General features: G+C 39.5%; 3 protein-coding genes across 3 annotated transcripts; 2 read left to right on the top strand and 1 right to left on the bottom strand.

Annotated features, from left to right (window-relative positions):
- Nucleotides 1-268: 268 nt before the first annotated feature.
- Nucleotides 269-6803, bottom strand: LOC140933125 (chondroitin sulfate ABC exolyase-like). The gene is made up of 3 exons (XM_073382639.1): nucleotides 6737-6803; nucleotides 2263-4274; nucleotides 269-1693 (listed from the first exon to the last, which is right to left on the bottom strand). The coding sequence occupies exons 1-3, from the start codon at nucleotides 6801-6803 to the stop codon at nucleotides 269-271; spliced, it is 3504 nt and encodes a 1167-aa protein (XP_073238740.1).
- Nucleotides 6804-9671: 2868 nt separating this feature from the next.
- LOC140935047 (endoglucanase A-like) lies at nucleotides 9672-11027 on the top strand. Its single transcript, XM_073384582.1, has one exon. The coding sequence runs from the start codon at nucleotides 9750-9752 to the stop codon at nucleotides 10869-10871; it is 1122 nt and encodes a 373-aa protein (XP_073240683.1). The 5' UTR covers nucleotides 9672-9749; the 3' UTR covers nucleotides 10872-11027.
- A 2527-nt stretch (nucleotides 11028-13554) lies between these two features.
- On the top strand, nucleotides 13555-18221 carry LOC140933123 (chondroitin sulfate ABC exolyase-like). The gene is made up of 3 exons (XM_073382638.1): nucleotides 13555-13639; nucleotides 14145-16141; nucleotides 16542-18221. Exons 1-3 carry the CDS (start codon nucleotides 13555-13557, stop codon nucleotides 18018-18020), a joined length of 3561 nt encoding a protein of 1186 aa, XP_073238739.1. The 3' UTR covers nucleotides 18021-18221.
- The last annotated feature ends 3362 nt before the right edge of the window (nucleotides 18222-21583 follow it).

Below are 21583 nucleotides of genomic sequence, written 5' to 3'. Positions count from 1 at the left end.
TGAGAGGTAGAAGATGCGAAACATATCAGTTGATTTTTAACCTTTCTAAGGAGGTAAAGCTATGGATCTTTGGGTTCACCTTCGGTAAATCATGTAGTAAAATTATTCTTAAGGAAGTCGCATGTAGGCGTCCCACGTGCTAGGTGTTGCGTGTTACTGGCAGCGCTATAACATGGTGTATCTCTAGATAGATATTGAACGATTCAGTTTGACACGTACGTTTAAGGTTTCAGTAATTTACTTTATTTCATGCTTTGCTTTCCATTTTTTACTTCAACATCAATTTTACCTCAACACTAAAACCATTTTTGAGATTTAAGAAGCGAACTGTTTTACCATCAGATAAAACCCAAACATTGGCTTTGTAGCACTTTGGATTTCCGTGGGTTTGGGCATACACAATGCTCTGCTGGACCGCTCTTCTCAGGGTCACCTCTAGTTGTCTCTCAGCACTTGATGCATGGTACAGCTCCTCTTGTCCCACATCGTCTGAGCCACGTAAAGGACCATTTTTAGTGGGTAGATTTAAGTCGGGAGAGCTTATACTGATGTAGATTGAATCCGCTGTTTTCTCTGCCATGATAAGACAATTTGGTCCACTCACCGCCTCTACTGGGCCATCAGGTGGGAGTGACGCTGAGGCTTCAAACATTGCATAACCTGTCACAGGGTTACTACGCACTACCCACGACTCGGGAGACTTCAGAAACTGGACTATATGGGCGACCTCATCTGTCTGCAAAACTTTGTAAACTTCCTTTCCTGCTGTCCGTTGGTCCGTTGTGATATTATTTAGATTTTCGTGGTACCCATCTGTAGGAATCAAAACAGCGTATTCATAACTCGAGGGGAACTTTCCATGTTCGATCCATGCTGTAGCGTAACGTGCAGATGTATCCTTATCTCCATCATCAGTCTTGGAAGGTTGATCTTTCACGTGGACTTTCAAGATTGATTTGCTGGGCTCCGGTATGTAGTAAAAGTTGCCCTTAGCATCAGTGAGAGATGTGTAACTTTTTCCAGAACCTGGTGTTAGTGCATCAAATTTATTGTCATGATATTTTTTAACGCCATCGATTGTGATAAACGATGACGTCACGCCGTCTAGAAGCCTGTCTTGGAACAGTGTCGTTTGCACTGACTTTCCATTTGTTTCTGCGGCCCGAATGTTGCTCCCTAAGCAAACTAGTAAGTTTTCAAAAAAGAACACCGATTTCTTAAAAATAAAACTGATGTTCTTTCGCCAGTCCTTAAAATCGTAGTTTGGTTGTTCAAAGTCCATGGCAAAGAGTCCGTTTTCAAGCTTGTTTGTACCTTTAAACGTCACCCCTCCAGCCAGAGGCCGCGGATTGTAAAACCTAGCCTTTTTCAATTTTAATTCATCAATGTCGGGTGTTCCTATGGCGATGGTTGTAGCACCAGGGACTTTGGCCCAATCCCACCCGTTCGCGACATCGTGGACCTCAAGACTCTTTTCACTGTTTGCAACGAGGAGAGCACCATGACTGGAAAACATTCCGAAGACATTTTCATCCTTAGAGCTTTCAAAATCCCAGAGAAAACTATTAAACCCTTTGGCAGTCACAGCCCAGTCTTTGCGTCGGTGAATAGATAGAGCTGCAAAGTTCTTGGACCAGTGACCTTGAGGGGAGAGCTCGGGAAATACACCTTGAGCGTCAGCAACGGTTTTCACCTAAAACAAATTAAGAATGGCTTTTATTTGTTTACGAGTATGTTTCTATTCATATTATTACTGCTTTGGGGTATACAGTATTGTACACAGGTAAAGGAGCGACATTGGAAAAAATGAAACACAGGAAAAAATAACGGATTCCCAGTTTTGGATATTTTTGGGTATTTAAAAAAAAACCCACAAAAATCGCAAATTTGGAAGAGTGAGACAAGTCCCAATCAGGGAACCTGGTTGGGAATTCCCTGGTTGAGACTTGTCTCGCTTTGCCAAATTTGTGATTTTTGTGGGTATTCTTTAAATACCCAAAAATATCCAAAAATGGGAATCCGTTATTTTTTCCCTTGAAAATGACGGTGATTTTAAACCCTTGGTGATTAAAATATTCATTTTACATTTTGGGACTGAATATGATGATTTTCATTTGGCTTATACAACTGACTGAATTAGTTGACGCAGTTTTACATTGAGGAGCTTTCATTAAAACGTGTATATCGTCCGTTAAGCATATCCCCATTGCCACGGACGTGCAGAGAAACAAAAATGTTTACCAAAAAAAGGAAATTACTTACTGCCTCCATGATGTCCAGGGATCCTAAACTGTTGAGATAGCACTTGGCTTTTTTAGGGCCTCCATCTGCTAAGTAACTACTCACGTCAGGATCGTCATACAAGCGTAAAAACATTTCCGCTCCACTCCCATTTGTAACTGTTATACTTGTTGACAATGCTGATAGCACCTTGGATGAATGGGAAACGCTGATGTAAGCATATCCCGGTAATACAGCCTTGATAAGGGCTTTGTTGTAGTAATGGGGAAAACGTCCATTGACACTGTTTGGCGTTGAAGACTTGACCGCTATTATGCGCAGCGTTTCAAGTCCTCGTCTGATGTTTTCGGTAGATGAAGCTGACAAAGCGAATTCAGTTCCTCCGAGAAGGTAGTGAACCAACGCTGCTACATGTAGGGCTTGTGGAACGTATGCGGATCCATAAAACGCTTTGTGGTGAAATCCTACAAAGTCTGGTTTGATGACTCCCCCAAGGCCTTCATTCACAGCCATTGCGTTATTGAACCACCGAACTAAAGCATCCATGTCCCGAATTTTGGCTTTGAGTTCGTCCTCGTTGCCGCTTGGCATCACCAGAACGATAATAAGTCTGTATAGCAGGAGCGTTATCATACGGTCAGCAGTTGTGCCTTTAAGTTCGAACTCTGGTAACTGATAAATCTCTCTAAAGTCGTTGTACCATTTGGCTGTTTCTATCAGGTCGAGCAATCTCGTTTTATTTGAGGGAATTCTCAAAGAGTCTCGGAGAAGGAACAACGTGTTCATGAATCCGGCACCGTCTCTGTTCCATTCATGATCTAACGAGCCGAAGCCACTGCCATCTGTAAATCCTTGTTGTTTTGCAAAATCAAGAAGATTGTTTATCTTGTTAAGGCGATCAAGGTTTAGAGTTTTTATCGCTTTTTCCACGTCTTCCTGTCTAAGTGGCCTTGGTTTTGGTAAATAGTCTTTAAAGAGCTTTTTCATTCCCTTATCTTCCCCTGCAATTGCATTATAAGCATTATTTTCCTTGTCATTGTCCCCAGAGTTCAGCTCCTCCAGATGCTTTTTGGCAGCCTCTGCTATTTCGTTAGGTCGTGATCGCAAGTAGTATTCCAGAGCCAAAGGAAGCATAATTTTTTCAAAGATAAAACCAAATTTTCTTGTGCTCTTGTCCTTTTTCGTTCCATATCTGCAGTCTCTGCAAAACAAAGGAGGACCTACGATCTTTCCGTCTGCATCGAAGTTCAGTTTGTCGTATTCTTTATGCGCGTGCTTAACAGTGCTCATGAGGGATTTCCATCTTTTGTCAAGGAAGGAATCTTTCTCAAAGTTGGAAGACGTTTTGTTCTCGTCGCAAAACCAATTTCTCATTCGAGCTGTGATAAGCTCTAAGCTCTTTACCTTTTTATCGTCAATTTTCAGGGGCAATGCAGGACACCGTTGCTGACTCCAGTGGTATGTACGTTGCCAGGTATTGCTAGCGTCATAAAGGTCTACACCACCGATCGGAGGAACTACTTTGTCCCGTGACTGCTTACCAAAACTTCCCTCGAATCCAAGTAAATCCATATAAATGGTGTCAGCGTCATTTAGAAAAAAAGTCACTTCATCGATTTCAACCGACTTTTTGCTCAGTGACTTACCTTTCACTTTACATTCTGAGAATTTGACCCAAATTCCTCTCCATCCTTGAAAGTCAAGATTCACTTGGAACTTTCCGAGCAGGTTTTGGGATTGTTTAAATTCTATGTCCATTGTTTTGTTTTCAGTAGGCGCTTCCTTGTAGAACCAAACTTTTACACCTCCTCGTTTCAGCCACTGATGTGGAATTTTAGGTAATTTCGGATGCTTCAGTTGGAGCGTGGATGGACCGGAGGTATTCCATTTTAGTGAGTTCTTTAAATGCTTGACGGTCAATGGGTTGATGGACAGTGATACATTCGCGTTTGCGTCTGGGATGGTTTTAAAGCAGTTTAATTGATTTGGATCCTCAAAATCAAAGATGTCATCGTGATGACAAGGAGGCTGAGCTGCAGCGAAAACAAGAGGTGAATAAGTCACTTTAAGCTGCAAAGTTTGTACTTCTAAATGTTTCGTAACTTTTGCAGACGGACATGTAAGGATGTACTATTTTGTCAAATGAAGCGTAGACTGATTTTCCTGAAGTTCTTTTCTGCAACAGTTTCCTATATTTCTGTGACATTTTACGTTAGTGAAGGACTTTTTGAAAGTCTACGTTCGTTCATGATCATCTGCTTCTCTTTAGGTTTTTACAATCTGTGTACAAATATGTATAGTAATTTTAATTTCCTTAATGATGCACATACTCTTATGAATGTTTGGACTACAATGGAAATTGAAAAACGGATACATCCTGCTTAGAGCCACTACGCTACGTCATAGGTCAGGGTAACGACAGAATGGCTGCAAGAGCCTTATTTGCATATTAACCCTTACCTACAAACGATGTCTCATGCGCAATGCTTTGAGGATTGTTAGGGAACATAAAGACGAAACCGTAAACACTTTTTCAAACAAATCCAATTGACAGTTTTTTAGTTATTATAAAAAGAGAGAAAATTCCACATTTTTGGCTTTTGCAAAAATTCTGTCTATACGATTTTTCTCTCTCTCTCTCTCTCTCTTAAAACAATTATTTCTTAGTACTGAATAAATCCTGAAATTTTCAGATGGGGTCGTACGGCTAGGTTTTAAGGTCAGAGCCTTTAAAGGTCTCGTTTCCAGTCCCCTTTTTGGATGCTCGGTCACTATATTTCGCTTTGTACTACCCAATGAAATGTTTTAAGAAGATAAAATGATAATTTACATGAATTGCAGTGATAAAAAGTTCAGTAGAGACCTTCAGCTGCTCAAAACGATCTAATCTGAAAAAGTCGATAGTTTTATCTGAAAACTGTAGTAAGCCACCTCAAGCAGTTGCGAAAAGAAAGGTTGAAAAAACTACGGCCTTGCCGAGATTGGAAACCTGACCTTTGCAGTACTGGTGCAGCGCTCTAACCAATTGAGGTAGCAAGAAAAACTGAGAAAGGCAATTAATTTGGATCGTAATACACCCGGGAAAGACGAAGATAAAATGAAGAATATAATTTTTAAACATTTGAACTGTGGAATGAAGAAATAAAAGAAGAGAAGATCATCACAGTTAAATAAGCAATTAATGCAATTGTGAAAAGAAAATCTGAAAAAATACAGGCTTGCTAGGTTCAGCACTCTCGCCAATTGCGCTAGAAGAGAAGATTAATAAAGGATACTGGTGCAGCGGGCAGAGTATACTACTCAAAGTATGCAATTGAAAACTCCTGATGTTAACAGCCAGATGTCACAAGAACAGCACATGGGAATCACTCAACACCAGCAAAGTATAAATTCAATGTTGTAGATCGAGTCAAGATCAGTTAGCATAAAAGAATAGTTGAGAGAGGTCTCTTGCCATCTTGGACGGGGGAGACTCTTATCATTGCTCAGCGATTTCACCGAGATCCAACAGTTTGTCGCCTGATGAAAGTAGACAGTGATTTAATCCAAGGGACCTTTTATGAATGAAAGCCACAGAAAGTGATGGAGACCACTTGTCTCGTACAGAAAAAGTTTTAGTGTACCGAGAAATAGGTTCAAAAGAAAGAAGTACTGGTCCACTGGGAAGGCTTTCAGAGGAAATCTGGGTCCCGTTTAAACAACTGGTAACATTGCAACAAGTGGGATTGAAGACAATGAGTTTACGTAACACTTTCTAGTACGCTAGCAGTATTCCAAGATCTCTTAACGTGCGGTACTACCTCAACAAATCTTTTTGAAAGACGGAGCAAAATAGGAGGTAGTTTGGAATGACTGAAAAGGAAAGGTTAGAGCCAATCTACGGCTCAAACTGCATTGAATGATCAATATCGACCGATCCTTCATCTATTTTGCTCAGGCCCATTTCTGTCGCCTCAACCTGCATCCCGAAGAGAGAGCAGATGTCTGTAAATATCGACCAGAGGTCGGGAAATCAAAATTATTAAAAATCCAAAAAAAAAAATTCTGTACACCACCCTAGGTATTCTAGTTATGAAAATATAAATTTCAGTTTCATTGGATCATTAGTTTGGCTATACGGCGACTGTCAAGTTCGGGCGATTGACGGCCTCCGAGAGGCCGCTTTTTCGGGCCCCGTAGACCGAGCTACGAAAAGACCTTATGATTTCAATAGAATTCAAATATCATTCAGCTCAAAAAGCTTCTCATCGTTTTAAAAGGGTTCTAGTACACATATTGAGTAGTCATTATTTTAAATTGATTGCAATAAGAATATTTTATGGATTTTTTAATGCTTACAAAATTGTAAGGATTTAACACGAGAAAAATATTGTCTTATTTTTAAGGGTTATTATGCTGAAGAGGACCTCGGAGGGGTTACCCTTCAGGAGCCTCGACATGTCACGAGTCAAGTGAAAGGTCGTTTTAGACTTGATAGCGATACGTAGCGTTTTACCTGAGGCAAAAGCTAACTTCACGTGCAGCAGCAGTAGACATGCTTGCAGTAAAACACCAAACAGCATATTTCGGTTTCTCTTCTTTTCTGTTCAGTAAAAATAGCACAATAAAAATGTCAAAAATTCAGTTCAAACGGTTTCTTTGGGAGCAATTTGATACTCAATTATATATGTATATAATTCAAGCGTAAGCTGGTACTAATTTTACCCATGTAACAACTACCTTACGGCTGGGCTTTGCGGTTTTGTTATCTTGATACGGGCCCCAGGGGTAGTCCCTTATATAAGCCATGTAAATATGTGCAGCCTCAAAGGGTATGTTTTTTGCGCTGTTTGGGTCTGAGAACGGGTATACATTTTGCCCATTTTGGTCTGGAATCGTGTATGGTTTTTGAGGGAGCTTCGGGAGTCTATGAACGTATTTGTCGTTTCAATTCAATTGAATAAAAAAAGAAATAGTAATATACGAATACGAAGTGGATTTAAGGAACTCTTTTATTTGGCGTTGTAATCTAAGTAATGATGACATAAATTCTTAGAGACTATAAACGAGTATGGAAAATGATATTTTTTGGTCTGAAAGAGGGTCAGGATTTGGAGAACCGGGCGGCACACCCCCACAAAGAATTCCCAAGAGTACTCTCAGGGACTGTGTCTGACCTTAGTGCAGTAAATTGCCTAAAATGTGAAGAGCCTACCAGCAGAAAGGTCTCAAGATAGCGATGTCCAGCAAATTTACATGATGCACTTAAGATTAATTCTGCAAACTTAAACTAAGAAACACAACACTCAATGGTCATAGTTGGTCAAAAATAATGATTAATAGTACTATACTTACGTTTTTCGAAGTTTTGAGAGCACTCTAAAAAAACTGCCCCTCAGAAGAACTGCCTTCTTGCTTTTCGAGGCGTGTTTTTCAATTTTTCTTACACTCTTACCCTTGATTTTGTTTCAATGAAAGTAATGAAATATAAATTACAAAATTTGTTGAATTTGAGGACCTGTCTAGATACTCACAACGTAAATAAAATAAGAGGATTGTCATTGGACGCTTGTAACAGAGATTTCTTTCTGTGATTCCTTCACATCAAGTATTAAATGGATGCAGCGTACGAGTATAAGTAAATGTTAAACCTGATATTCTACCACTACAACAAAATAGATCAAAGCATTATGTAAAAACTCACACCTAGCTGTGTAAGCAAATTCATTTAAAGTTCATTAAACCCAGGTTAACTTGATTAAGTTTAACTTTTCATAGATTTCGGCCAATTTTTGAAGAATGTAAAAACTGGTTTTTTAAGCCTTACAGAACTTAATATTTTACTAGAAAGGAAGTCCTTCCCACTAGAAATAGGAGAAAAGAGAAAAGCCAATTTAAAAAAATTATGTTTTCGAAGAGGAAGGCACCCCTTTCGCACCATACCTGCTTCGGGGAGTGGTTACTAGATGGGTACCAGAAAAAACAGGTCGGAGGATCAATACTTGCTTCAGCTAAAGTATAGTTTTGTTTGTTTTGTTTTTGTTTTTTTTTTACAAAAAATATTTATTACAACATTTGCTCTAAGAGCCTAAAGGACTAATTTAGAGAACTTTCGCTGTATTACATTTGAATATTTTAAAAATACAAATGCACGTCAAGATCGAACACACGCACATAAAAAAGCGAAAGAGTAATAAGAAAAAACAAAAATATATATATAAAAGAAAAAACACGTACACAGCAACTGACAGAAGCGATTTGATAGCAAAATAAACGACTGGACAAGCTGAAACAACCTAACGTTAATTTGAAAATCAGCCGCCGTGGTAGAAATACCGTTTGAAAGCCAATCTATTTTTTTCTTATCTGAGGCACAATGCCAACTATTTCCAAGTAATTGATTCATACCTGTAGACGGGTTAAATGTGTCATTTGAATGGAGTACGTCTCCAAATACTAGGCTCTAGTGTCTACCTCCAAGGTTTGAAAATCCTTAGATTGTGTCAAGAATTGATTGCTTTTCTGTCTCAACTGGAAATAAAGTTCTTTTGCAGTTCATAGTATCGTCAGATACTAATTTTTGTATTAATTCAATTCCGGCTTTACTTCATAAATTTTTTGTTGTTCTGTTTTAGAGGTTCAAAAGGTGTCATTAGCATTTCGCGTTTAGATTTTTTTTCACTTTCCACCCAATCTCAGTCTCTTAGAGGAAAATTTGATACAGTTCGAGAAATGAAATTTGTTCTATGTTTCCATCCCGTGCAAATGTTCAAGTTTCAGGTGATTTTGAGATTTGGAAAACTAGCAGGTAACTTGTTGGATTGACGTTGTTTGCAAACGAAACCATTGAATCTTCAGAAGGACACTTTAAGGATGTTCTTTTTGTCAGGAACAGCCCAATTTTATGTCACATCTTGAAGAATATAGTCTGTTTCAGGCTCCAAGAAATTGAGACCACGAAAATAAAATGGGAGGAAACTAGGGGCGGAGTTGAGTCCTTCATTGAGTCTTGTGGAAGAGGATCTCTTGACATGAAATGCATGTTACTGGGAGTTACCTTAAATGCAAATCGGAAGCGTGTGGTTTTCATTGAAAAATTATTTAATTGAAAAATTGACGCCATACAATGATCCTGTTACTGATGTCCGTTACTCAGAACGAGGCTCAGGACCCTACTAGGTAATATAGGCCCTCGATCGTTCTGTCGTATGGACCTCGCTGCGTTCCATTCATAGCACCACGACCATTTTTACCAATATTACCCAGTACGACCCTTACGCTTGGTAGGCCTTCTAGGAGTTAGTAATACCAGTGATACAACCCCAAGATGTGATTCGTCTTGTCAAATTTTCTGACATTTGGTACAATGTAAGATTTCTAAATTGTTTTGTTCGATTGTCATTACTTTAAGCCTTCATTGTAAACCGTTAGTTTATGACAGATACTCTTATAGTTCGATCTATGTGACAGAGAATTACAAATAGTTTAGTTTCACCGTTAACTCTTAAGTTAAATACGTATTTACAAAGATGTCCAAATTGCCGTCGATTTCAGTGGCTTCGGCCACAAAGTTTGTCATTCTACTTGCCATTAGTCTGCTCTTCGGCAATTTTCTTATGGTTGTACAATCTAATGCGATCTCCCCGAAACGATACCAAAAACTAATTGGTCCAGGATTTTCAACAAACTGGTTTAAAACAGCCGAGCCGATGGCGAAGTACAGTGAACAAAATATCATCGATGTCCGCAACAAAAACTTCTCTAACCTCAGATTACGATGTAGAGCAGATCTCTACTCGTACGATTACACGGCGATAAACTTCACTTGGTTTCTTGGAAACTTAACAACTGTCGTTGATCATTGTTTAAAAAACAAAGTGATCCCAATTATTTCGTGGATCCACCACCACGCTGAGGCATTTGCGTCTGAAGATGATCGCGTAGCTTACGTGGCTTGGTGGACGGCTGTGGCAAACGAATTAAAAGACAAGGACTATAAACTGAGTTTTAACCTCTTTACAGAGCTGGGAACAGATGATTGTGGAAACAATTGCGGCGAAAGTCTTCGTGAGAGATCAGACAAGTACAACAATTGGACTTCCGATGTGGTGAAGGCAATCCGTGCGACAGGTGGAAAGAACGATCAACGAATTCTCATCCTTGGATCGCCAGGAAAAACAGCAAAAGATCTGGAAAAAATCGAGCCTGAAATCTACGAAAACGACGACTATATAATGGCCGAGTGGCATATTTATGCTTCAGGTCCAAACAAAAAGCCTGGCGGGCAAAAATTTTGGAAGAAAAATGGGACCGATAAAGGACGAGATAATGTGAAACTTGCGATTGAACCTGCGACCAACTTTACGCGAGATAGGGGAATTCTGACCTATCTCGGTGCATGGATGCCACAAGACAACAAAAACGGAGACCTGAATCAGCAAGAGGTCATCAATTTTGCTCGCTATTTCGTGGAACAGCTTTGCAATGCAGGTGTACCGTGGTCTTTGAACGTCCTGGATCGTTATTATGATACCAAAGAGAAGAGGTGGTTGAAAGAAAAGCAGGATATAAAAGGACGGTCCCTTAACATGTCAGAAGTATTGGAAAACATACGCGACGTGATGCCAAAAGATCCGAAAGCATGTTATTGAAAACGGAAAGACCCAAAGATATTTAGGCTAAGTTCTTCTAGGTACTAGGAAAAGAGGACAGATGAAGTTTAAGAAAAGACAAGTGCAATGAAACAATAATAATATATATCAATGTAATATTTTCTGTGTTAGAATAATTGTATAGATTTAGCCAAGGCCAAGGTCACATAGTATCTTTTAAGAAATGCCTTTCTTCAGTAATTCAGTTATTGCCATAATCATGAAATAAAATGAATTCCTCCTGATAAAAATAATTTGGTCCTGCATTTAATTAAAAACCAATAACTGGTCAACGAAGAACTTTAAAAACACGGCGTAACCTCAAACAGTTGTGCACCTGAACCTACCGTACAGTCGTGTGACACTGGACGATCAGTCATGGCGATCGAGCAGACGCGTAATTTCCAGCTCTATGACACCCTAAATAGGTTTGTTACACATTTCATCCTTGAAATTTAGCTTCAAAAACTTTTAGTTATTCCAAATACCACCACTTTCTCCTGTAATGGATTGTCATTTACTTAACTCTTAGTTATAATTTATTCAAATACTGTTAAAACACAAGCATGAGAAAGAAATTTGCAGAAATAGACTTTAACTTATTGAAATGTCGCTGTTTTGAATAATCTTCACAATTAAAATTATTACTAGAGGTAATCATTGATTAGGAATCCCCGTTCGTCACTTACGGAAACGAAATCGACTTGAAAGGCGTCCAGTTTCCCGCCCGAAATGCCCCTGATAAAATTAATAGGGGAGGCTAATGGGCAGTCATCCGCGACACCTCGGAAATTTGTGGCTTTGTAGCACAGGAAAACCAAGATTAGGATGCGATCTGACGAACGGAAATTTTTCTTGTCTATTTTGTCTTAGGTCTTTGCATTTCTAAACGGAGATTTTCACAATACAGTCTCTTGCCCCAATATGTATATACCGGCTGAATCGACTTGGAAAAGACAATAGTAGACAATATATTTATCGTTCTATTCGCTTTGCTTTTATTTGTTGAGGAAGAGAGGACAACACTTAAATATAGAAGGAATAACAAGACACTCTGGTCAATTACAACGCAATTTTTAGTTTTTTGTAACTGATAATTCCATTAGATTACGATATAACTTAGAAAGAAGGATTCGTTTTGAATTTTTAAACCTAACAGTTTTTGGCGTCATGCTGTGACCCTACCAACAAGGCGCGGTTTGACATCGTCAGCTTTCACCCCAGAATTCACCTAAAACTGTCTACAGCCACCCCACCTTAAAGCCACCACCATTTTATCCCAACATGAAGCCCATTCATGATGAAGTACTACACCTGCAAACGCAATGGTATTGGTATTTAAGCAGGATGAAATTTTACGTTGTCCATAAATTATGACCTAAGGTCACAAAACTACCATCCAAAATTGGTACAGCCGGCACTTGCACTGGAGCGGATTTCAACCAAATGGTAAGTTGAGAGTCTTGAGGTATGGGGAACTTTTTGGAACTTACCATCATTGTGAGAACAAAGAAATAATGATTTTTAAAGTTTTTTTAAAGTTTGTTTGTCGGTCGTTTTTGTTTTTTCTCACATAAAATGAAACATGATCATCCCCTTTCTAGGTCTTGATTCATCGCTGCTGAAAACTCGATTAGACTCACTACCAAATATTGTCAAGTTAAGATTTGCCTTGTAACCATCTGTACCATCGGCGGAACCTCAGTCTTTTAAACTGAACTTCAGATCCTTATTTTTACCGCGTTTGGCTGTGCTAGCATTTAGATTAATTCTCAGACGTAAAGTTTTCCCAGTTAACGCAATATATGTTTATAAGAAGATGCTTATCGATATCGTAAAAATTAACAACGATTCAAACACACATCATTCTGTCCTCATAAAACAACAATCTAAACAAAAACTTTCTAATGCCTAAGGGCAAGGAAGAATGTATTCTTTCTATCTTGTTTAGGGTCGTCTGCGTTAGAAATGTTTATGACAGACCAATTTAAAAAGTTTGAAAACAACTCATCGACAAAAGATAAGTCAAGTTAGGTATTAATAAATCACAGGATGTCTTGAACTTGAACTTCAGCCGGCTTTTCAGGTTACGAACTGACAAGTTCCTGGACTGTATTTAATTAAGTGTTTGCTAGCCTCGTAGATAGCGTATTTTTCTTATTTTTCTGTATCAGTTAAAAGCTGTGAAATTGAAGTCCATTAAGAAATCTTCATCGTACCTTCTATTCTTTGTCCTCTTTTTTCCACACCAGTCACATTCATTGTTACTAAACAGGTCACACTGTGATCTGCCAGTCGAGTGGGAGAACACATTCTTTCAACTTGTGCTATGGCTTATTTCCACTAAGATGTCAAATTTAATAGAAACAAAAATGAGTAGAATAATAGCCAAAATTCAATAAAGAAATTAGAGCAGCATTATAATCTCTTTCCGAGGCCTGCTACGGCCTAGGGTTACTAACGCGACGTTACTTTCCAAAAACATGCCTATCCCTTTTGCACTTCTTCTTCCGTTTCGGTGGAAACCAAGCAGAGAAAATCATTCAGAGGGCAATTTCCCTTTCTCTCAAAGTATTTTCGGATTTTCAGCATGTTTTTTGTGCCAATTGTAAAAAGATAAAGGTGACTGAGGTTCCAGGTTTGTTAATTTATTACCCTATTTCACATCATTCTAGGTACAAGTATGAGACTGATCATATTGAAGTTTCTTGCTCTTCAACTGGTCTGCTTTGTCTGGTCTATCGTTCCGGCAACAAGAGCTCAACCCAGTAGGTACCTTTATATTAATCGGCGTAGTAGTAGCATAAAATCCTAACCCCACGAAAATTCTGCAATAAACGCACGTTAAACAAGTCTTCTTCACTGGCTTTTACTTTAAGACCATGCAATGAAATATGCCCTCCAATTGTTCACTGCGTAACACAACGACCATTTCATCCTTTGTCCTTCTTTTCTCAATTATAGTGCTGAACTTTAATATTAGCTGTTGCATATGTGTTCACTGTTTCCTTAATGTTGACATTAAGAATCATACGCATATTATGGTCTCTAAATATTTGGATTTCCCATACTCTCCTAATTTGGTTTAACATTTTTCTGGTCCAACTCACTGGGATAAATTACTTACTATGCAAATTACGGTGAAGAATAAAGAACAATTTTAGATTTGTTTGGTCCTGGAACTTTTGTGCACTTTTCTCAAACCGGACAATGTAATGTTGGTATCCACCCTACACCTGCATTAACCTGAGTGTGTTTCATTTTCTTTCCTAGGCCCACCCCCTTGCACCTACCGTTATGACAAGCTATTTGACTTTGAGACTGCATCAGAAGTGGCTTGTTTTCACGGTTCTCCTGGAACCGTGACGCAATCCGCTAAGACCACTAACCCGGTGACTGTCAAGCACGGAAGATATTCTTTAAAATGGGAACCTCGCAGTGGTTCTCTTGACTCAAATTTGAAACTAAAATTTTCATCGGGCTCAGAAATTCCAACCAATTGGCTTAGAAAGGGAGGAGTAAAAGTCTGGTTTTACAAAGAACGGCCATCAGTTGGAAAAACCCTAAAAGTAGAATTTAAAAATTCTGGCATTCTTGTCGCCACTTTCACGGCTCATTTGGCCTTTGAAGGGTGGAGAGGAGTTTGGGTAAAGTTTCAAGAATGCAAACTGACCAGTACTAGTTTGGATAGACCGGCTAAAGTTGATGAGGTGAACTTTGTACTTAGGGAGGCCGATACAATTTACATTGATTTACTCCAATTTGTCAAGAGCATGGCAAAACAATCACGTGACAAAGTTGTTCCTCCCATCAGTCCATTTGGCCTGGATCTGTACGATCCCAGTAACACATGGCAAATGACCTACAAGTGGAGCCAACAAACCATTCCACCCTCACCTCTAACAATTGACGTCTCTAAAAAAATAAGTTTGGAAATGATTAAAAGCCGTCTGAACAACTGGTACTGCGATGAGGCGAAAACTACTGTCAAATTTCCAGCTGGTAGCTTCCTTGAAAAGCGATGGAATTCGCTGTCAGGACCTTTTAGGAAGGCACATGAAGATTATGACGCTCTAGATTTCGATTCAAGTCATAGAGTTATTGGACCACCTCTCTTCTGCAGAGACTGTAGATATCCAAAGAAGTTTGGAGAGATAATGGAAAAAATCCTCTTTCGTTTATCGCTAGAATATTATATAAGGTCACGGATTCCAGAAATAAGAGACACTGTCGCTGCCTATCTGAATGATCTTAACAATCCAGCAGCTAAAGACAGTGCGTGCAGAGCCATTGCAGGGAGAGACAGAAATATGGTAAGCCAATTTAAAAGCTACCTTCCTGCGTCTGGACCCATTAGCTCAGAACAGGTAGAAAATGCGATAAAACAACTCAACATTCACCGTCTAAACAAGATTAACAACCTTCTAGATTATGTAAAACAACAAGGCCTTGCAGACGGAAGTGGTCTTGGATGTTTAGACCACGAATGGAATGTAGATGGTGCTGGATTTATGCACTCTTTGTTTCTTCTTAAAGACTCTCTGCGGAAACCAAAAAATAATGCTAGATTGTTGGACTTGATAAAGACAGCCAAATGGTACAACGACTTTGGAGAGATTTATCAATCACCGACGTTTGAAATCAAAGGAACGACTGCTGACCGCATGATCACGCTGATGTTATTTAGGTTGATGATTGTCCTGATAATGCCAAGTAACACTGATGATGATTTCAAAGCCAAAATTCGGGACATGGATGCTTTAGTTCGGTGGATGAACAATGCTCTTGCTGTGAACGAAGGTCTCGGAGGAGTCATCAAACCTGACTTTGTTGGGCATCACCATAAAGCCTTTTATGGATCCGCTTACGTGCCGCAGGCGTTACATACCGCAGCCTTGGTTCACTACCTTCTTGAAGGAACAGCATTCGCTTTATCGGCGTCGTCCGAAAACAACATCAGGCGGGGACTTGAAACTATGCGTATCATTGCAGTGAAGTATTCCACACCAAACAGTGTTAACGGACGTATGCCAAATTATGCTAACAAGTTAATTCTAAAAGGTCTTTTACCTGCCTTTGCTTATATCAGCGTTTCACATCCCCCTATTGGGCCTTCAGAAATAGCTGGTGGCTGTGTAGCTAGCGCCAATAAACCGGAAATGTTTTTGAGGTTATATAACGATCCATCCGCGAACAGTTATTTGGAAGATGGAGGTCACAAAGGGAAGTACTATTACAACAGTTTGGGCTCTCTGGACATCATGGAAGCGGTAAGTGCTAGCTCCTATATGTATTTTGAAATAGCTTTCGGCTCCCACATTAAGGTTAACTAACTTCCCAGCAAAGTTCAAAGACTTTTCTTTCATCCTCATTCCCTTGTATTTAGAAGCTGAATGAATATGATCTAAGTATTTATTTTGCACAATACATTCAGACTGTTGCTGGCTCAAAAAAGAGCAAATGTTTGGGAAAAGTAAAAAATATCCTGTGGTCACGTGTTGATGGACCTGTTCAGGCGACTATAATTCTACGAAATATCCACATACAAATCAGATATCCCGAATTTTTGCCGATGTTAAATTTATTGTTATTTCTGCAAGAGCAAAGGGTAGGGTAGAGTAGTTTTGACATGATATGTTTTAATATGCTCATATGATCCATCGAATGTAGGTAAAAACCATCGCGGAAAACAAAGGCATTACTCCCGAGTCCTCCCCTGAAGGTCACTGGTCCAAGAATTTTGCCGTTCTATCCATCCATCGACGCAAAGATTGGGCTGTAACAGTGAAGGGATTTAATAGTTTTCTCTGGGATTTTGAGAAAGCCAATGACGAAAATGTTTTTGGAATGTTTGGTAGTCATGGTGCTCTTCTGATCGCCAACAGTGAAACAAACCTTGAAGTACATGACGTTGAAAATGGCTGGGATTGGGCCAAGGTCCCTGGAGCAACAACTATTGCCTTAGAAACTGATCCTTCCTCGGGTACAAAGAACTTTGACGACTTAAAATTACCAAAGGGAAGGTTTTACAATCCAAAAGACCTTGCTGGGGGTCTGACGTTTAAGGGTACAAGCACATTGAAGAATGGCGTTTTTGGCATGGATTTTGAACAGCCAACTTACGAACTGGAGACAGCGGATTGGCGACACTCCGTAACTTTTGAATTTAAAAAATCAGTTTTCTTTTTTGAAAATTTGCTGGTTTGCCTAGGAAGTGACATTTCAGCATCAAACACTGATGGGAGAATTGTTCAAACAACGCTCTTTCAAGACAAAATTACAGGCGGGGTGTCCATTAAGATAAACGGTGCTGTAACGAGATCTGCTGCTGTAGTAACTCCTTCAGTCTCAGGACAACTTTATACAACACTCACTGACACCAAAGACAACTTTTACTACATACCAGATGGCAGTAAAGGTTTATTAAAAGTCCACGCTACTAATCAGGATTCCTGGCTAGAGAGCGGAGCAGCATCGAGCCCAACAACAGGGATATACGGTACTGCATGGTTTGATCACGGTGATTCGCCCTCTGGAACCTCATCTGAATACGAGTACGCAGTCTTAATTCCTACTACATCATATGATGCAACACCAACTGACCTTACAAATGCTCAGCAATCTACAGGATCGAAAGTTTACAAAGTTTTACAAAAGGATGACGTTGCTCATATCGTGCAGTTTCATAGGTCGACAAAGTCATCTCCCACATCCGCTCTCAGCCATTCTATCACTGGCTACGTCCTTTTCCCTTCAGTGGCACCCGTATCACTTACTAGCCTTGGTCCTTTGGCGGAAGTCAACTCGGGAGATTGCCTTATCATGGTCGAGGAAACGTCAGAGTTTATTCACCTCAGCATTAGCTCTCCAAGCTTAAATCTTGCAAGGAAGTCAGGGGCAACTCCTTTGACCAATTCTGATGACGTGGGGCAAGCGGAGTTGTACCAGTCGTCAAGCAGAGAGCGTGAAATTGAGGTTACCTTGAGAAAAAAGGTACAAAAAAGCTTCGTTTCCCTCCAGACTCACGGCAACCCTGATAGTTACAAACCAAACGTATGGGTGGATACCAGTGGCTTAAAAGTCACCTTTCCAAATCTCAAGAATGGTTTCAGTGTTGAGGTACAACTAAAGAAATCATCAGTGCCGTGACTCTCAAGTAGGCATTGGTTTCATCCGTCACATATAACAAATCATTTAAAAAGTGGTAAATAGGCTTCTGGTTTTGATTGGCTTATAATATAATAACTAATTGTTTAGAAAAAAGGAATCCGCTCACTTAAGAGACCAGCTCCACCCTTTCCGCTTTCACAATCTTAGTGTCGGTCACAAGTATTTCCTTTTGTCTAGCCTGTTTTTCCAGTAAAATTGACCAATAAAAAAATATATATGCCCTTGTCTTCCTCTCAGAACTAGTTATCAATGATATTCCTACTTTCAAGTACATCCATGTCAGCAGTACAGGCAGCACTATGTAGATCTTTTAGTCTTAAGCCAGGCGAAAAACAAGACATTTATCGAGCGAGAAACAACTAGCAAACCTGTCCAACGGGGCAAGCCACATCAGAAAAGACAAAAGGCTATGGCATCAACGACGTTACTGTATTCCTGCCCTCGTTAATGAGATTGCTCCCAAAAAAGTGATCTAACCGGTGCGCCCTATACTACTAATATTAGAATTAATTTCAAGGTTTTTAAATTTTACTCAACAAGTATTTACTATGATGTTTATTAAAGCCATTGCCGAAGCTCAAATTCCATGTATATTTTTTTTGTCTACTGGAAGGTTTGGGGAATCCAAATTTTGTTGTCCGTTGTCAGTTAAAAATTCCCGCCATTGTAGGTTATCGGTAAATCTCAGGTGAAAAATGCAAGTTAATTAGTCGACGGTGATATTTTCCTACTGGTAATCCCGTTTTTTCAGTAGTCAGTTGTATTTGCCCCCGTTTGTCGTTGGTCATGTAACTCCATTCCAGACTCTTGTACTGTGTTGAGATTAAGCATCTTGCGCTTTTGGGAAATCACAACAAACGAAATCGTAAATATACAGTCATCCAACTTTTGAACAACTGGTACCTGGAGTTCAAACATACCAAACATAATGGGTTTTCAAAGTCCCCCTTTTAAATCTCGAAGAAAGCAAAGCAAAGTATTTTCGTTCACACTGGCTTTTTTGCATATTTTTCACCTGACCACACTAAAACGGTTGGAGACGGTACCATCGAGCGAGACCTGGTATTATGCATGTGTGAAATCATTATCTCGACCCCAATTAATTAAAGCGTTGAAGTAATCATATGTGGTCCTTGGTAGGCTTTGTGCTTTTCCCCCTGCGCTGGAAAGCATTTGATTCTTAAAAGCAAAGATTATACTCAATGAAAACAAAATGTTCAAATTATCGTAGGATATTCGCTTCGTGTATTTTCTGGTAAATGTAGTTGAACAATAAATTCCCTAACGGGGCACAAACAAGGAAATATATCCTGTCTCAGCTCAACTTATTAGCTCTCAATGCAAGCGGTAATGTCATCTGCGAGCGTCTCACGGATCTAAAGAAACGATTTTCGTTGAGTAGCAGATTGGGTAGGATGTAGCTTAGGAAAGGATGCGTCCTCAACAATTCGAGTACTTGAGGAAAGGATTACAGCAGTGGCTTCCTTCGGCTGGCCCCTGACGGACTGGAGGCGGTGGCTATGGAGGTTTTGTGGCTCAAAGCTTGAGGGATTAAGTACATTAATCTTTTTCAAATGAATTTTACCACCAAAGAGAATCGACACGCACGCGCACTAGCACATCGAGATACCCCCGGCTGGAGAGTGAGCCTTTGGTCAAGGCTGCTTAAAATAGATTTATACGTCATGAGAAGAACACAAATAAATAGTAAGAAAAAAACTACTAGACGGAGGACAGGAGTGAGATTTGATGTTATTAAACTCACTATTATCCGATACAAACTTTCATGATACTCACTAAAGAGGGAAAGGAAAGTGGAGAATAAGATGGCTCTAAGTGGAGAATAACTTGGCTCTAAGTTTACGCTTAAAATTAAGAACAGAGTTGCAGAGTTTAAAGGAATTGTCCAAACTGTTCCACAGACTTACTTTACAAAATGTCCTTACCAGAATAAGGGAATTTGCAAAAGCTGAGGGCTTCTAGTCGTGCGACCACTTACTTCACCACGTGTTAGAAACTTCGATGGGATGTGGGAGCGGAGGCAGTCATTCACTTGAAAACAAGCACGGCGTGACTGAATTATTGTTGCAGTTTTTCCCTGCAAAACCAGGGAGGCATGTGCAATTTTAGTCATTGACTATAAATATCGATTTAAGAAACGGATTTATGCCAAAAAAATTAGTTCTTATTTTCAATGTTCTTAAAATCGAGCGGTCTACTCCTTGCTGTGTTGTTTAGATCGTCGAAAGCACGGTTTTTAAAACCGTTTCAGCCAAAACTCTTTTTAATTTTAGAAAATTAAAGGCCCCAGTTAGGAGAGAGTCGGGTAACTGACATTTATACCGCGATCAATAACTGTGACGCACGCTTTTTGTCTCGCTATGAGAGCGAAACAAAAGGAGGGGCATAAATAGAGCAATCCCTTTAAACTCCTAGCCGTCGCGCGATCATCAATTAGAGCTATAGATCACAAAAATCCTTCTTTAATTCCGCCGCCACCCTGGCTGTCTCCTTTGAAATCTGTACAGTTCTTGTATTAACTTTCCATCAACTCGATGGGCGTTTATGTATCCCCACCTTTGTGGAACGAATTATTGTGAGGTACCTGTCGTTACAGGAGCAGGTTTTAGAAGACAAAATTGTTATACCGTGCCTGTTTTATTCTACAAACCGAGCGTGCCGCAGACTCGCAGCGCACACATTGTATTTTCATCAGCTTGGTCGCGGTCTAAATAAAATTTGTTGACGGTTGACTACCTTTTTTTGTACACAATCCCGTCAAGCAAGGGGAAAAACGATAAAAAAAAGGGCATTATCACCTTTCATGGTTTTACCAAGCCAATACACTGCAATGTATTTTATTGAAAAGTTTCAGTACCTATTATTCTAAAAGCTTCGCGAAACTAAAATGTCTTTTTGCACATTGTCTTTGGTTTTGATATTTGACATTGAAAACGTGGTAGAGGTCATCATAGAGGAACACTGGTATCCTATACAAGATTGTAACCAGCCGGAGGGGGAACATCAGGTAGAAATCTACGAAAACGACGACTATATAATGGCCGAGTGGCATATTTATGCCTCAGGTCCAAACAAAAAGCCTGACGGGCAAAAATTCTGGAAGAAAAAGGGGACCGATAAAGGACGAGATAATGTGAAACTTGCGATTGAACCTGCGACCAACTTTACGCGAGATCTTTGCAATGCAGGTGTACCGTGGTCTTTGAACGTCCTGGATCGTTATTATGATACCAAAGAGAAGAGGTGGTTGAAAGAAAAGCAGGAAATAAAAGGAAGGTCCCTTAACATGTCAGAAGTATTGGAAAACATACGCGACGTAATGCCAAAAGATCCGAAAGCATGTTATTGAAAACAGAAAGACCCAAAGATATTCAGGCTAAGTTCTTCTAGGTATTAGGAAAAGAGGACAGATGAAGTTTAAGAAAAGACAAGTGCAATGAAACAATAATAATATATATCGATGTAAAATTTTGTGTTTATAAACTTTCATTATGAAAAAAGTCGTTTAATAATTGACAGAA

This window comes from Porites lutea, chromosome 4 (genome assembly GCF_958299795.1).
Source record: "Porites lutea chromosome 4, jaPorLute2.1, whole genome shotgun sequence".
NCBI classification, from domain to species: domain Eukaryota; kingdom Metazoa; phylum Cnidaria; class Anthozoa; order Scleractinia; family Poritidae; genus Porites; species Porites lutea.
Note: the sequence above shows the minus strand (reverse complement) of the source record. Positions and strands in the feature narration are given on the sequence as shown.

Bases quoted from the DNA above. Each gene is read 5' to 3' on its own strand.
- LOC140933123 (XM_073382638.1), top strand. From the start codon at position 13,555: ATGAGACTGATCATATTGAAGTTTCTTGCTCTTCAACTGGTCTGCTTT. The intron at 13,640-14,144 runs GTAGGTACCTTT...TTTCTTTCCTAG, and splicing joins GGCAACAAGAGCTCAACCCA to GCCCACCCCCTTGCACCTAC. The intron at 16,142-16,541 runs GTAAGTGCTAGC...CATCGAATGTAG, and splicing joins CTCTGGACATCATGGAAGCG to GTAAAAACCATCGCGGAAAA.
- LOC140933125 (XM_073382639.1), bottom strand. From the start codon at position 6,803: ATGCTGTTTGGTGTTTTACTGCAAGCATGTCTACTGCTGCTGCACGTG. The intron at 4,275-6,736 runs GTAAAACGCTAC...TTTTCGCTGCAG, and splicing joins GAAGTTAGCTTTTGCCTCAG to CTCAGCCTCCTTGTCATCAC. The intron at 1,694-2,262 runs GTAAGTAATTTC...AATTTGTTTTAG, and splicing joins CCCTGGACATCATGGAGGCA to GTGAAAACCGTTGCTGACGC.
- LOC140935047 (XM_073384582.1), top strand. From the start codon at position 9,750: ATGTCCAAATTGCCGTCGATTTCAGTGGCTTCGGCCACAAAGTTTGTC.